This window comes from Pseudophryne corroboree, chromosome 6, assembly GCF_028390025.1.
Source record: "Pseudophryne corroboree isolate aPseCor3 chromosome 6, aPseCor3.hap2, whole genome shotgun sequence".
NCBI classification, from domain to species: domain Eukaryota; kingdom Metazoa; phylum Chordata; class Amphibia; order Anura; family Myobatrachidae; genus Pseudophryne; species Pseudophryne corroboree.
The window spans coordinates 58,421,710-58,439,240 of record NC_086449.1 but is presented as its reverse complement, the minus strand read 5'-3'; the positions used below and the strand labels follow the sequence as shown (position 1 = coordinate 58,439,240).

Sequence of the window (17,531 nt, the reverse complement as noted above, 5' to 3'; positions counted from 1 at the left end):
ATGGTGTCCAACTTCTTTTCTGATAGGATCCTACTCTAGAGATGTGTTCTCACTCACCCAGCATTATTGGGGGTCATTCCGAGTTGTTCGCTCGGTAAAAATCTTCGCATCGCAGCGATTTTCCGCTTAGTGCGCATGCGCAATGTTCGCACTGCGACTGCGCCAAGTAAATTTGCCAAGAAGTTAGGAATTTTACTTACGGCTTTTTCATCGTTCTGGAGATCGTAATGTGATTGACAGGAAATGGGTGTTACTGGGCGGAAACTGGCCGTTTTATGGGCGTGTGGGAAAAAACGCTACCGTTTCCGGAAAAAACGCAGGAGTGGCCGGAGAAACGGGGGAGTGTCTGGGCGAACGCTGGGTGTGTTTGTGACGTCAAACCAGGAACGACAAGCACTGAACTGATCGCAGATGCCGAGTAAGTCTGGAGCTACTCAGAAACTGCTAAGAGGTGTGTAATCGCAATTTTGAGAATCTTTCATTCGCAATTTTAAGAAGCTAAGATTCACTCCCAGTAGGCGGCGGCTTAGCGTGAGCAAATCTGCTAAAAGCAGCTTGCGAGCGATCAACTCGGAATGACCCCCATTGTACCATATGGCTCAAGATGCTAGGGGGTTCTATTTACTAACGTGAGAGTTGATATAAGTGGAGTGTTGCCCTTAGCAACCACTGCCAGTCAGACTCTACTTATCATTTATCTAGTACCTTCTAGAAGGTAATAGCTAGAATGTGATTAGTTGCTATGGGCAACGTCTCCACTTCTATAAACTCACACTTTAGTAAATATACCCCTAGGTGTAACTTAGAGTGACACTAGTACTTTTGATGGAAAATGTTTGCCATAAAATCACAAATGAAGTATACTGATATGTGGCACGAGGCATGTTGCAGGTCACAGGTATAGGCAGGGGCGTAACTCCCTAAGGCAATGGAGACGCCTGCCGCTGGGCTCCAAGCCCTGAAGGGGCACCTGCATGTACAGCAGCACCTGTGTGGTTCCCAGCAGGATCCAGGTGTGACCGCTGCTCTTCCAGTGGAGCTTTGTTGTGCATCCACTGCTGCTGCATAGTTAATCTGCTCTGTCCCAGGAACCCTGCTAATATCTGCAATAGGATACAGGATGGCTCCTGCCTGGTACCGCTCAGGGGCCCTCATTCCGAGTCGTTCGCTCGGTAATTTTCATCGCATCGCAGTGAAATTCCGCTTAGTACGCATGCGCAATAATCGCACTGCGACTGCGCCAAGTAATTTTACAATGAAGATAGTATTTTTACTCACGGCTTTTTCTTCGCTCGGCGATCGTAGTGTGATTGACAGGAAATGGGTGTTACTGGGCGGAAACACGGCGTTTTCGGGGCGTGTGGATAAAAACGCTACCGTTTCCGGAAAAAACGCAGGAGTGGCCGGAGAAACGGGGGAGTGTCTGGGCGAACGCTGGGTGTGTTTATGACGTCAAACCAGGAACGACAAGCACTGAACTGATCGCAGATGCCGAGTAAGTCTGAACCTACTCTGAAACTGCTAAGTAGTTTGTAATCGCAATATTGCGAATACATCGGTCGCAATTTTAAGAAGCTAAAATACACTCCCAGTAGGCGGCGGCTTAGCGTGAGCAACTCTGCTAAATTCGCCTTGCGACCGATCAACTCGGAATGAGGGCCAGTGTGCACTGCTGCAAGCGACGTTGCACATAACTGCTGCTGCTGGACTGTGAGGTGGGACGTGCCAGTGAATTCTGATTCTGCAGGCGGCTGGATCTCGTGAGTCTGACCCTGACCCACAGACTGTTGTCACACAGTGTAGCTGGAACCCTGCCAATTCACTACAGCCTCATACACACACACATACATACATACGCAGATCATATTTGTTTTCTCTTTTTCACCTGGGAGGGGGGGGGGCACCAAACTACAACCTTCTTCCAGGCAACTGGGTTGAACTTACTCCTCTGGGTATAGTACATCTACCTTTTGCCTTTTTAATTAGATTAGTGACTTAGGGGTACATTTACTAACATTTACTAGGATGCTATTGCATTGTCTTTAATGCATAGGTAAACTGAACAACTACTACTCCCATCAGCTGCACAGTGAACTAGGATACTATTGCATAGTACTGTCTTTAATGCATAGGTAATGTGGAACTACTGATCCCAGCAGTCTCTATTGCATTTGTTACATTAGCACAGCCTTGAATAACATAACTGCTTAATGTGGACCTTATGTTATAGGCAGCCTTTAGCCTGATTTATTGTTGGAGATTTGGGGAATCTGTGATGGCATCTTCCCCTCTCACTATTTTTTTTATATTGTATTGCTCCCCTCCTTGGAAGGTGCTGGGCAATGAGGTGGGGTTTTACAAGTTACACATGTTTGTAGCTCATCATATTAGATGTTAGTAGGCTGATTAAACCTAGGCAGATTAATGCAGGGTGCAGAATTCTAAGGGTGAAGATTTACCATTTATTATCTAAGCACGGACTTAGCCTGGACTTAAACTGGATGAAAACTGAAAGAGAACATCTAACTCATACAGCAACAGATGAACTTCTTTACAACTTCAATTGTATGTACATATTTCATACTTGCCTACCTGACCCTCTCCATGAGGGAGAAAATGCTCTGTTCCTGGACTTTCCTGGTAATGTATGATTGCCATCACCTGTGGTGAAACACCTTTCTTATCAATTAACAAGCTCACCACAGGTGATGGCAATCATACATTACCAGGTAAGTCCAGGAACAGAGCATTTTCTCCCTCATGGAGAGGGTCAGGTAGGCAAGTATGACATATTTATCACCCTGCACTCCCATACTTCCCAACATGACCCTCTCCAGGAGCGACAAAATGCTCTGCTCCTGGATTTCCCTCTTAACTTTTGATTGCCATCACCTGTGCTGAAACACCTTTCTTATCCATTAACCTGTTCAACACAGGTGTCGGAAATCATAAATTAGGATTAAAGTCCAAAAACTGAGCATTTTGTTCCTCATAGAGAGGGTCATTTTGGGAGGTAAGCAATCCTCACTGTGAATACTATGCAACCATTTGCAGTAGGGAACATTTGTAAGATCAAGATTCTATCCATAATCGCTAGCTTATCACATTCCAGAACCACTCACATTACCTTCATAAGCTTTCCTACCCAATTATGGTGGTCATTCCGAGTTGCTCGCTCGCTAGCAGTTTTTAGCAGCCGTGCAGACACTATGCCACCGCCCTCTGGGAGTGTATTTTAGCTTAGCAGAAGTCCGAACGAAAGGATCGCAGAGCGGCTACAAAAAAAAAATGGTGCAGTTTCAGAGTAGCTCCAGACCTACTCAGCGCTTGCGATCACTTCAGACTGTTCAGGTCCTGTTTTGACGTCACAAACCCGCCCAGCGTTTGCCCAGCCACGCCTGCGTTTTTTCGAGAACTCCCTGAAAACGGCCAGATAACACCCAGAAATGCCCTCTTCCTGTCAATCACTACGCGGCCAGCAGTGCGACCGAAAAGCTTCACTAGACCTTGTGTAAAACTGCATCGGCCGTTGTGAAAGTATGTCACGCATGCGCAGAAGTGCCGGATTTTTGCTTCATCGCTGCGCAGCGAACATTTTCTGCTAGCAATCAACTCGGAATGACCACCTATATCCAACACTGTACAGTCCACACATAACCTACACATATTTTCTCTTTATTCACTTTCCCTTCCTTCTGACAATGGTTAATCACTGCTGTGATGTGATCTCATGCAACCCACCAAGAACCTTTGCAATTCGGTGGACAACTATGCAATAGATATCACCTGTCCGTGTGTATCAATGCCTATTTCTCTAGAATCCATAAGGGATATTGGGGACAGATTAGCACAATGGGGTATAGACGGGTCCAAAAGGAGCCAGTGCACTTTAAATTTCTTCAACTGGGTGTGCTGGCTCCTCCCCTCTATGCCCCCTCCTACAGGCAGTTTAGAAAAAAGTGCCCTCAGGAGAGGATGCACACTCTGCAAGCACCAGAGTTTCTCCGGCAGGATCCACAGGATAATAATGGGATGTGATGGAGCGACGGCGGATTTGCACCAAACAGTCAAAGCTTTCCAGCCTCCCAGCATGCAACGTGCTGTCCATATATCCCCGCCCCCTGTCTCAGGCAAATCAGTTTTTTGTTTGGTGCGGCAGGAGCCGGACCATGGTCAGAGGGCTGCTGGATTGTTAGCAGCCCCAAGATTTCTTGTTTTATTGTTATAGTCTTACTGTTTTTTGAGTGATCTTTCTTAACAACGTCTTATACACATATTGGAAAGAGTCGCTCCAACAACTCTCCGCATGGTCGCGACAACACTTACCCACGAGTACAGTGCTGTTTCGGCGGGCGTCTGGGTCGGTTTTACTAGCAGGTCCATCAGACGTTACCAGGCTGTGGCCAGAGCACGGAGAGAAGGTAAGGCATCGGTTCCGCGTAGCACATGGAATACAGACACAGCCGCACTGTTTTGGGTGGAGACTACCAAACAGTAGCTGACGCGCCGCCACCACGGGTGCTCCAGCGCTAGGCCTTAGGGATCATAGGCTCCAGGAATAGTATAAGGCCGCGATCCCTAGGGTTGATATCAGCAGTGGGGAGTCAGACGCTCTCCTGGTCGCCCCTCCCCCCGGTTCATGACCAGTTTCTGCCGAGTCTCCCGTCATACAGACAAGTAGCTTATATAGAACTATTTTCTGGATAAAAACCATATAAAATTTGGAATAAGGAGGAGATCAGTAAAATTGTGAAAGTGGATAAATTGTGTTTGTCTGAAAGTGAAGCAGCAGCTTCAGCATTTGTGACTGTTGCTTGTTCTGGAGACACTGAGTTATTCTACAAAGTGGTTGAAGGCTTGTAGGCTGTTTTTACCTTTACTGTTTTTATATTGAATCAGTGCAGCTGATGAACGTCGTCTGCGATTTAATTTTGCTTGACATAAAAGGTCTGAGGAAGACAAGAAAAACATTTTAATAAATTAACAGGATAACAGCATTTTCTATGAAAAGCACTGGTGCATGCAGGGAAGGATTTTTAGTACCCGGAAACCCCCTTATGAAACTGCAGACAGTGGAGCCTATATGGTAAGCGCTGCCATATTCCAGTGAATCACAGCATTATGACATGAGGTGCAGGGACTAAATATGCATTGTGCTAGATTAAGAAGGGGGCGGGGGGGTGCAGGGCATACTGTACTCCGGAACCCTCTTTGTCAAGGCCCCTCCAGAGGGAGCAGACTGACATCACTAGCTCTCCCTCTTGTGCAACAGCAGAACCAGGTGGTCAGAATATGAGCAGGACAGTATGCAGTACAGGCAGAGACACAGAAATATCAGGTTTCCTGAGATACCGATGGAGCTTCCCGATCAGAGGATAGATAGATAGATAGAAGGTTACACAGGACCTAGACACCTACTCCCTGCCTGAGTGCCTGTGTAACCTGTTATCTAAAGAGAGCATGTGGGTCTAGAGAGTGAGACACACAGAGTCCTCCTGAGTCTTGTCCCAGTGTGTTTTGCAAGATAAATTATAGATTTTATTTTGCTGTGTATGTAAGGTTGTTTAAGTTGTTTTTGTTCTACTACAGGAAAACTTTATAAAGTAGTCGTCTCAATTAGGTGGTGCTATAAACAGTACACACGCATGGTGTGGAATAAATGCTGCAAAGATAAGGGTGCTTTCAAAAATAGAAGTGTTAATAGGTTATTTTTAGCAATTTACAAAATGCAAAGTGAATAAACAGTAGAAAAATCTAAATCAAATCAATATTTGGTGTGACCACCCTTTGCCTTATAAACAGCATCAATTCTTCTAGGTATACTTGCCCAAAGTCAGGGATTTTGTAGGATTATAGTCAGGTGTATAATTAACCAGTCATACCAAACAGGTGATAATGATCATTGGCAGTACGGATGGTGTAATGGTTAGCATTACTGCCTCAGAGCACTGAGGTCATGGGTTCGATTCCCACCATGACCCTAACTGTGTGGAGTTTGTATATTCTCCCATACTTGCGTGGGTTTCCTCCGGGTACTCCGGTTTCCTCCCACAATCCAAAAATATACTGGTAGGTTAATTTTCTCCCAACAAAATTAACCCATGTGTGTGTGTGTACATGTGGTAGGGAATATAGACTGTAAGCTCCACCGGGCAGGGACTGTTGTGAATGGCCAAATATTCTCTGTAGAGTGCTGCGGATAATGTGTGCGCTATATAAATAACTGGTAGATAGATAAATAAATAAATATGTAGGTTGAAACACAGTCATTAACTGATACAGAAGCAGATGTTTAAGAGGCTTAAAACTAGGTGAGGAACAGCCAAACTCTGCTATAAAGGTGAGGTTGTGGAAAAATGATTCATGTCACAGGTCATACACCATGGCCCTCATTCCGAGTTGTTCGCTCGTTAAATTTCATCGCATCGCAGCGATTTTCCGCTTAGTGCGCATGCGCAATGTCCGCACTGCGACTGCGCCAAGTAATTTTGCTATGAAGGTAGTATTTTTACTCACAGCTTTTTCTTCGCTTCGGCGAACGTAGTGTGATTGACAGGAAATGGGTGTTACTGGGTGGAAACAGGCCGTTTTATGGGCGTGTGGGAAAAAACGCTACCGTTTCCGGAAAAAACGCGGGAGTGGCTGGAGAAACGGGGGAGTGTCTGGGCGAACGCTGGGAGTGTTTGTGACGTCAAACCTGGAACGACAAGCACTGAACTGATCGCAGATGCCGAGTAAGTCTGAAGCTACTCTGAAACTGCTAAGAAGTTTGTAATCGCAATATTGCGAATACATCGTTCGCAATTTTAAGAAGCTAAGATTCACTCCCAGTAGGCGGCGGCTTAGCGTGAGCAACTCTGCTAAAATCGCCTTGCGAGCGAACAACTCGGAATGACCTCCCATGTCAAGACTGAGCACAGCAACAAGACAAAAGGTAGTTATACTGCATCAGCATGGTCTTTCCCAGGCAAAGATTTCAAAGCAGACTGGGGTTTCAAGAAGTGCTGTTCATGCTCTTTTGAAGAAGCACAAAGAGACGGGCAATGCTGAAACTTAGTACATCATGCTTACTTCCCTTCAAAATCAGAAGATGTCCAGCAGTGCCATCAGCTCAGAACTGGCAAAAACCACTGGGACCCAGGTACACCCATCTACAGTTCGGAGAAGTCATCTTTGCTGCGATGTAGCGTGCTACAACATGGCTTGCTGCATGGCATGGCATGCCAGGCTGCGACTATTCATGAAACCACTGGCAACGAGCAGGTAATTTGAAAATAATTAGGAGTTTTACTGTAGGGCATAATGTATCACGGGCATTGTGGTATATGCCATAATTTGATGCTGGGGACATATGGTGCAAGGGTCATTACTGTGTGAGGCTTTATATGGTGGAATATGCTTGCTTTTTTTTCTTGAGATGGCCAATGTCTGTTGTTGCAGGGTCAAAAACTGGAGTATTCGGTAGTCTTTTCCTGCAAGGCCACGCCCATATTAGTAAGGTCACACCCCCTTGCCAGGAGCGTGCGCACAATGTTTTTTTTCTCTTTCCTATAGTGGGGGGGGGGCACATTTTTTTAATGCCACACTGGGTGCCAAATTGTCTAGAAACAACCCTGCCCATAGCAACCAATAAGCATCTACAGGTATCTACCATTTATGAAGTACGTTCTATTCAGTGACCGGTAGCTCATTGCTTCTCCACTTATCCACCTTTCCACTCTTTATGTTTGATAGATTTCTTCTAGAACCTATAGTCACCTGGTCTCGGAGGAGTTTCCAGCATGAAGCTTGTTTGTAGGACCAGCCCAGCATCATGAAACACTCCGGTAGTGTCGGAACCGCTCCCCGGAGTGCAGCCAATGTCATACTTCTCCACAGAATCCCAAACCTTGTGCAAAAAAAGGAGATAAAAGATCTGTTGCACTGGAAAATTCTAATTGTATTACTGTTATTTATTTTAGAAAAATTCTATAGATTTTTAACAATACTTCGCAAGATAATCTTATATTATCATTTAAAATTAAATATTAAGTTACATTTTAATAAAGTGCATCACAACCAGATCCCTTTGTGTAAAATTCCAGAGTCCCAAACCTTGCAAGAAAGACACGGGATATCTGAGACTTACACATACAGTAAGCACATCCATAAAGACTACAAATTTGTAGTCTAACTACAAATGAGGAGGGCCACTGCCTTGATCTAGTATTCACCAGACTATGCTCCATTTCTGAATTCACTAACACCCCTTTCCCTCTCTCAGATCACAACCTTATCACCTGTATGCTCTCCTCCAATACTTCAAACTCAGTGTTACTGAAGTCCTCCAATCCTCCTCAAACCCGCAGAAAAATGAATGCAATTAATCCTTCAAGAATTTTCCACCTCACTGTACACAACTGCTTTCACCTTTTTCTGCATTCACTTCTCCTGAGATGGCTGTATCACACCTAAACCAGACTCTAGAGATAGGCCTTGATGAAGTGGCTCCAGCTAGCCATCACACTCAAAGTAGGCCTAGATGTCAACCGTGGCACTCTAAAGTAACAAGTCACCTACAATAACTGTCATGTAAAGTTGACCGCCAGTGGCGTAAATGTCGTATCCCAAGTGACTTTCTCACATATAAGACTGTCTACAACTCTTATCGCAATGCCCTGGGCACTGCCAAACAAACATATTTCCAAACTCTCATCTCTGCTCAAGCCTCTAACCCCAAACGACTTTTTAATACATTTAAATCACTTCTCAACACTCCTTCACCCAACCCACCAGCCACTGTCAAGGCGCAAGATCTTGCTTCCTACTACAAGGACAAGAGTGATAAGATCTGAGATGAAATGTCATGTTCTTCATCAACCAGTGACCTACTCCATACCTGAACCCTCTGGCACTTTCTCTTCATTTGATCCCACAAATGAAGATGAAGTATCAACACCTCTTCTCATCCTCCTACACTTCTACCTATCCTCTTAACCCTATACCCTCACAAATAAGTAAAGCTCTGTCACCTGTGCTCATCCAAACCTTAACTAACATCTGTAATCTTTCTCTCACTCTATTGGTATATTTCATTCACTGTTCAAGCATGCAGTGATTACTCTCATTCTGAAAAAAAAAAACTAAATTCTGACCCTAACTCCCTCTCAAACTACCTTCCCATTTCTCAGCTCCCTTGCCTCTCCAAGCTACTTGCTTACAATCGCCTCACACACTTTCTTAACTCATACAACTTATTGGACCCACTTCAATCACGCTTTCGTTCACAACACTCCACAGAGACAGCACTGACTAAAGTAGTGAATGATCTGGTCACTGCGAAGTGTAGAGGCCATTACGCACTTCTCATGCTTCTAGATCTCTCTGGTGCTTTTGACACTGTTGACCACTCTCTTCTCATACAAACACTGCAATCCCTAGGTCTTCAGGACACAGTCCTCTCTTGGTTCCTATCCTACCTATCTAATCGCTCTTTCAGTATCAGTTTCTCTGAATCCACCTCCTCTTCGCTACCTCTTTCAGTTGGAGTACCGCAAGGCTCAGTCATAGGTCCTCTGCTTTTCTCAATCTATACCTCATCTCTTGGGAAACTAATCAGCTCTTTTGAATTTCAGTATCATCTGTACGCAGATGATACTCAAATCTACCTATCCTCCCCTGATTTGTCTCTATCTGTATTGGGCCATGTCACTGAATGCCTCTCTGCTGTTTCATATTGGATGTCATCTCGCTACCTCAAACTTAATATTTCCAATACAGAGTTAATTATATTTCCTCCGGCCAATAGCAGTTACCAGCCTGATATTTCTATCACTGTTGAGAACTCAACAATCAATCCTACTCCACAAGCTCGCTGACTAGGTGTCATCCTTGACTCTGAACTGTACTTTGTTCCCCACATTCAATCTGTCTCAAAATCATGTTACATGCATCTAAAAACATATTCAAAATACTATCATACCTTACACAAGACACTGCAAAAACTCTAATCCATGCTCTCATTATCTCCTGCATTGATTATTGCAATAGTCTTCTCGCTGGTCTTACCCAGAAGAGACCCTCACCATTACAATCCATTCTGAATGCAGCAGAGAGGCTAATCTTCCTCGTTAGATGTTCATCGTCTGCAGACCAACTATGTCAGTTCCTCCATTGGTTACCTGTATTCTACCTTATACAATATAAAATACTTTTATTCACTGTAGCGGGTAAGTTCCATACGACCAATGGGAGACAGAAGTATTGCAAACAAGTAAGCTGACAGGCATAGCCACTGCAATAGCTTTTTACAAAGGATACCATTAACAGTTCAAAATAACAATTCAGCTTACTTGAAGACAGCAGTGTAAACAGGCAGAGTATTCACAGCTGTTTCAGGGTGCAGATTTCTCCAGGACAGAGAGAGCTGCTAAAGGTGCAGCCTCTCCCACACATTCCCCACTACTAACTCATCTGGCCTGGTTTTTATACCTTAGCAGGTCCTAATTAAGGAAAGGGTGTGGTTCCTCCCTGAGCTGCAGGTGATTAAACCCTTCCTCAGAATGTGAGAGAGAGAGCCACTCTGCCACATACCTTCCCCGTTAAAGGGCGAAGCTAGATCACCTGTGGCGGAAGCCCAGCTTTCCAGCCCTGTGCAAAAAAATCTGCATTCACATGTAAATGCCCCAGACGATGCCGGACTTCAAAATCAAAAGGCTGGAGAGCCGGGTACCAACTTATCAATCTTGCATTAGAATCTTTCATGGAATGCTACCATTTCAACGGTGCATGATCAGTAACCATGGTTAACTTGACCCCACAAAGATAATATCTCAAGTGCCCATTTTATAGCAAGGCATTCTTTTTCTACTACAGAATACTTAGTCTCTCGTGGGACAATTTTCTACTCAAATACAGAATTGGGGTGTTCAATGCCATCAAACTCCTGACACAAAACTGCCCCCAAACTGACATCTGAGGCATCTGTTTGTACCACAAATGGCTTTGCAAAATCTGGAGACTTTAAAACTGGGCCTTTACACAAAAGCACTTTAATTTTGGTGAATGCAGAATGACACTTCTTAGACCACTCAAGTTTATTTGGGGGAGAATTTTTCAATCTGTTAACAGAGCCGCTAAGGTAGAAAACTCAGGCAAAAACCTTCTGTAATAGCATGCCAAACCCAAGAAGGATCTCTTTTTTTGGTAGTTGTAACTGGGGCATCAGCTAGGTAGGGCCTGAACCTTACTCACAAGACTGAGTAAAGACTGAAGAACAGCCCTAAGTCTATTAAGATGGGCACTCCAATGCTGACTATACATAACAATATCATCCAAATAGGCTGCAGCATAATTTTGATGAGAACAAAGCACCCGGTCCATTAACCTCTGATAAGAGGCTAGGGCACCATGCAGGCCGAAGGGCATTGTTCTGAATTGGAAAAGGCCTAGCGGAGTGCAGAAAGCAATCTTCTTCTTAGCTTCCTCCGACAATTCAATCTGCCAATTCCACTTCAAATGGCCGCTGCCACTTTGCTAGTAGCTTACTTTCCTGAGTAGGCAGCAACAAAAGGACTTTATCAGCTGATGAAAAAACTCTAGTTCAGGCATTGCTGTTATAGAGAAGTTTTTGAGCCTCCTGGGCATTTGCCAAATTCTCCCGGGCCAATTGACCTAGTAGGTCCATGCGATTACGCATCTGAAGCACATATTGAAAGACAATTTCTAATGGCTGTTCTTCCCATGCCTTACGCAAAAGATCAAGAACACCATGTGGTTTCCTCCCATTCAGAAGCTCAAAAGGGGCAAAACCAGTAGAAGCCTGGGGGACTTCCCTGATTGCAAACAACAAATAGGGAAGAAGCTCATCCCACCTTTTTTTTGGTCTCTATAAACTTGTTTAACATAGATTTTAATGTACGATTGAACTTTTCCACTAAGCCATCAGTTTGGGGATGATATACTGAGGTTCTGACAGATTTAATTTTTAACAACTTTAACACCCACTGTATTAATTTGGACATAAAGTTTGTTCCCTGGTCGGTAAGGATTTCTTTAGGTAACCCAACCCTGGAAAACAGCTCCAACAATTTAATCGTGACCTGTTCAGCTGTGGCAACCCTCAAGGGAAATGCCTCCGGATAACGTATGGTGTAATCCACTACAACTAAAATGAATTTATAACCTTTAGAAGTTGGTTCAATTGGACCCACTAAATCAACCCCTATTTTTTCAAAAGGGACCCCTACAATTGGAAAAGGTATCAGTTGAGCAGGAGATGGTCATTTTACAGCTGTTTTTGACACTCTGAACAAGCAGCACAAAACAGAGAGACTTCAGCATAAACACCCGGCCAAAAGAACCTGGAGGTAATTCTCTCCAAAACCAATACCTGTTTTCTGAGAGGGCCTGATACCACCAACTGTTACATCACCTCCCCCATTTGTTTGTGCTTGTCCAGACAACATAAAATCTCTCCAAGCAACACAAAATGGGGATATTTGAACTTTGTCACATGTGACAACATGACACCATCCACTGAAAGAACATTTTCAAAGCCCCCTTTTAAAGCAGGATCTTCCCATTGAGCCTTTCCTAAATCAAGCTGAGGCATGAGGGGAAGTGACGAGCTCTTCATTAATACTACTTACCTGGACCTCAGCATGTCTAGGCACTATAGCATTGACAGGTTCATCAGGATTAATGGGCACATTAGCATTGACAGGCTCATCAGGATTAATAAGCACATTAGAATTAGTAGGCACATCAACATTTACAGGCACATTACGATCAGCATTGTTATGGGAAGGGATCTTTTGTCCCACCAAAACATGACGAGTAAGCCAGTCTTTGTGATCCCTTCTCCTTTGTTTCTTAGATTTGGGAGCCTTTACAAAGGACAGAAACAAATCTGTGGAAAAAGCAAATGTCTCTCCAAGGGTCGCTGCAGGCACCTATTTCTCTGGCAAAACAAGGGCCCGGAAGTGAAGCCAGTCACATCCGATCAACACATGGGCTGGTAACCATGGACAAACACCCACACGTAATTTGGCAGTCTTTCCCCTAATCATCAAAGGGACCATGGCGGTACTAAAGGCCCGAACATCTCCATGTACACAACAAATGTGGACTAGTTCATGGGGAAAACAATAACTCTGGGGACAACAGATCAATTTGTATCAGGGTAGTAGCAGAGCCAGAGTCTACCAAACCCTCAACCAGTCTATTTCCGACTTGTACATGTACCTGTATCCTAGGTGGGAGAGGACAGGTCTCTACAGCTGTAAAGACACCGGAGAAAAACAATCCATCTGTGGACATACCCACTCTTGGTGCCCATCTTGGCCACATGAGGAACAAACCTGCGCTGTAGTTATTGGGTAAATCACCAGCTCTGGACCTCCTATTTCCGGGAAACGAGCAGCCAACATTTTACAGGGAAGGCCAATGCCTTCTCTGTAAAATGACCTCTTGGCCAAACACCCTCTTTACGCATAGCGAGGGGAGAAGCTGTTGGCCTCAATTCCTCTGAGGTCAGTGACTTAGAGGGAGACTGGCATCTATTCAGATCCCGACGTGGGGACACCTTACCCCTAGACAACGGTTGCTGCGGGGACAGATGTGGAGACTCAGTCGTAATTAAAGTAGAAAGGTTCTCCATACCTTCCTGCACCAGCAATACATTTTCCACTAGCCGGACTGCAGTCTAAAGTGTCAACCCAATGCGGCTGGATCCAGTGAGCAATCTTGGCAGAAAAGAGAGCAGTAAATTGTTCCAAAGTGATCAACTCCACTAGCCGGGTATAGTTATTTCAGTCCGGCTGGAGTCACTTAACCGCAAGGCTGGCTAGCCTCTGGGCCACAACACGCGGCCTCACATTAGGGTCATAGGAAACAGACCTGATTTTTCACCAGTACGCTTCTACAAAAAGGCCGAATCAGTCAGCCACAGCAGCCTTCACGCGGTCATAATCTTTAGCATCTCCCAGTGACAGGGTGGCATATACAGCTTGGGCCTCTCCTGTTAGCAGAGGGGAAATATGTAGGGCCCAGGATTCTTTGGGCCATGCATGCAAGGTAGCAACCCTTCCAAAGGTTGTAAGAAGGGCCTCCACATCATCTGAGGCCTGCATTTTGGGGAGTACTGGAGCATTCACTACTGCTTGCTGCTGTTTAAAGAAGTCCAACATCTGTTGCATAATGGCTTCCATGGTTGCCTGGTCAGGATCCTTTGCCCAGGATGCACTTATCCCACTTCTAGCACCACGATGTAGCGGGTAAGTTCCAGACGACCAATGGGGGGCAGAAGTATTGCAAACAAGAAGACTGTTTCAGGGTGCAGAATTCTCCAGGACAGAGAGAGATGCTAAAGGTGCAGCCTCTCCCACACATTCCCCACTACTAACTCATCTGGCCTGGTTTTTATACCTTAGCTGGTCTTAATTAATGAAATGGTGTGGTTCCTCCCTGAGCTGCAGGTGATTAACCCCTTCCTCAGAACGTGGAAAAGAGCCACTCTGCCACACTGTACCAACATACTACATCTCTTCGCTTATCTCAAAATATCTCCCAACCCGGCCCCTTTGCTCTTCACAAAATCTATGTCTCTCATCCACACTCTTTACTTGCTCCCATGCATGATTACAGGACTTTCTTTAGGCTGCACCCACTCTGTGGAATGCCCTGCCACGTACATTAAGACTCTCCTCTAGTCTACAAACCTTCAAGCGTTCCCTGAAAACTCACCTATTCAGACAAGCTTATCAACTTCCAGAACCGCTCACATTACCTTCATAAGTTTTTCTATCCAATTATATTCCATCCCCACTGTACAGTCCACACACATCCTCTACATATTTTCTCTTCAATTTCACTTCCTCTTGACCCTGGTTCATCATTGCTGTGATGTGATATCATGCAGCCCACCAAGAACCTTTGTAATATGGTGGACAACTACTGTATGCAATAGATAGCACCTATCCTTGTGTGTCCATGTTTATTTCCCCATAGATTGCAAGCTTGCGAGCAGGGCCTTCCTACCTCTGTGACTGTTTGTTATTACCCAGTTTTGTCTTATCATTGTGTTAAGTTGTAAAGTGAAACGAAATTCGCTGCGCTATAAAATAAACTGTTAAAAATAAATAAATGAAAAAATAAAATCAGTAATAAATTATTCAAAGTATAAGTCACCATTTGCAATCTTGTGTTTTCTTTATCTGTATATTAATTTGCTAAGGTCTGACCGTCTCCAACATGCATGTGCAGTGTGATCTGTAACCACCCATATAACTGCTCCCACTGTAAGAGAGACATGAGAGATCTAGCTCCACGGAGGAGGAGGATATGTTCGGCTGACGTCACACCACGCTCCCTCCTGGCCGCCCTGTGCTGCACTCCTGGCTGCCCTGTGCTGTGTTCCTGGCCGCGCTGTGACGTACTGACGTCAACCGCGCTCCCTCATGCCTGCCCGTCCTGCGCTGTCATGTCCTCCCGCCCGCGGCCCGCCAACCCACACACAGAACTTGAAGTGTTCCGTGGCTGACCGCTGACAGAGTTCCGCAGGATCAGACAGTGGCCCACATAACGGTGGTCATTCCGAGTTGTTCGCTCGCAAGCTGCTTTTAGCAGCTTTGCACACGCTAAGCCGCCGCCTACTGGGAGTGAATCTTAGCATAGTAAAATTGCGAACAAAAGATTAGCAGAATTGCGAATAGACACTTCTTAGCATTTCCTGAGTAGCTCCAGACTTACTCGGCATCTGCGATCAGTTCAGTCAGTTTCGTTCCTGGTTTGACGTCACAAACACACCCAGCATTCGCCCAGACACTCCCCCGTTTCTCCAGCCACTCCCGTGTTTTTCCCAGAAACGGCAGCATTTTTTCACACACTCCCATAAAACGGCTAGTTTCCGCCCAGAAACACCCACTTCCTGTCAATCACACCCACTTCCTGTCAATCACATTACGATCACCAGAAAGAAGAAAAAACCTTGTAATGCCGTGAGTAAAATAACTAACTGCATAGCAAATTTACTTGGCGCAGTCGCACTGCGGACATTGTGCATGCGCATTAGCGACTAATCGCCCCGTTGCGAAAAAAAAAAATAACGAGCGAACAACTCGGAATGACCACCAACAGTGGGAAATTCCCACTGACATTACTGAGGTGAGGATGGGACCATCTGTCTCCTAAAAGTCGTGTGTCCTTCCCCCCCTTCTCCCCTTATGTATCTTTCTTACATTTACTCTGGTGTTTTGGGGAGAAAGTGTTAATTAACCCATTCATTGCCAAAAAATAATTGGCGACAATAATAAACAAGAATAAAATTTATATCTGTCTATCTATCTATCTATCTATCTATCTATCTATCTATCTATCTATCTATCTATCTATCTTTCTATCTATATATATACAAACGATTCCAGCAGCACTCCCAAACACAAAGTGTAACTGTCCGGTACCCTCCTAGACCAGTATGGCAGCGGGTCATGTATAACGTCCTGTCGGCGGCACTCCGGTTTCACATAGACACAACAGCAGGTTTGCAGAAATAACAACGTTTCGAAGCTTTAATTGAAGACGGAGTAATTAAAGCTTCGAAACGTTGTTATTTCTGCAAACCTGCTCTTGTGTCTATGTGAAATCGGAGTGCCGCCGACAGGACGTTATCTATATATATATATATATATATATATATATATATATATATACACACACAGTATCTCAGCAATGCCATATAAACAGTGATAACCAGTATATATGCACAATAATATATGATTTCCTTCCTTTCAAATCAAGAGGGTAACGTCGGCGTATCTAAATATATTTTGAGGTAAAAGGTAAGAAAGTTCCCTGACCCCTGCTATACACTATGTGCCCCAATTACAAATACATAGAAAAAGTCTATAATTATAGTAAGAAAACTACAAAAACAATTGTAATACTTATGACTTACGATTGTTTGGATAGCTGTGAGCCTGGTTATCATCCTGCTACCAGCATGATGGGCCTATTGTTATGTGGAGGCCTGGAGCTGTAGCCCCATTCGCCCCATCGTTAATCTGGCCCTGCCCGGCATATTGCCAAGTCCCATTATTAGTTAGAAATAAACTTCAATATCTGTCACATATTGCACTGCTCACCTTACTCTGTGAGATCTTATACTTGCTGTTGAGCACATAAACAGCTTTGTCCACAGCCACCAGCCCAACGGAGGCTCCTTTATCTGCTTTCAGATTCAGATTCAGAGTATTCTCAGGTTCATACACTCCAGTGGTTTGTGTATTGGCCACTGTCAACTCCAGCTGTGTGACACAATCCCATTAATCACATGAATAACAAAGTATAAAATGTATTTAATTATTCATGGCAGAGAATTAAGCTACGTACACACTATGGGGGTCATTCAGACCCGATCGCTGCTGTGCGTTTTCACACAGCAGCGATCGGGTTGGAACTGCGCATGCGCCGACACATGCCAGACAGCCAACGGCTGTCTTAGCCCTGCGGTCGCTGAGTGGGAGGGGGAGGGCCGGCGCCGTTTGGCCGCCGTT

General features: G+C 44.7%; 1 protein-coding gene across 2 annotated transcripts in view; it reads right to left on the bottom strand.

The window, feature by feature from the left end:
* LOC134936125 (complement C3-like) overlaps positions 1-17,531 on the bottom strand; it is a 674,806-nt gene that overhangs the window by 324,431 nt on the left and 332,844 nt on the right. For both annotated transcript variants that reach the window (XM_063931038.1, XM_063931039.1), the window contains exons 14-16: positions 17,121-17,282; positions 7,759-7,888; positions 4,875-4,949 (exon numbers count right to left, since the gene is read on the bottom strand). In XM_063931038.1, the coding sequence (XP_063787108.1) occupies positions 4,875-4,949; positions 7,759-7,888; positions 17,121-17,282 (367 nt within the window). The remainder of the gene's footprint in view (positions 1-4,874; positions 4,950-7,758; positions 7,889-17,120; positions 17,283-17,531) is intronic.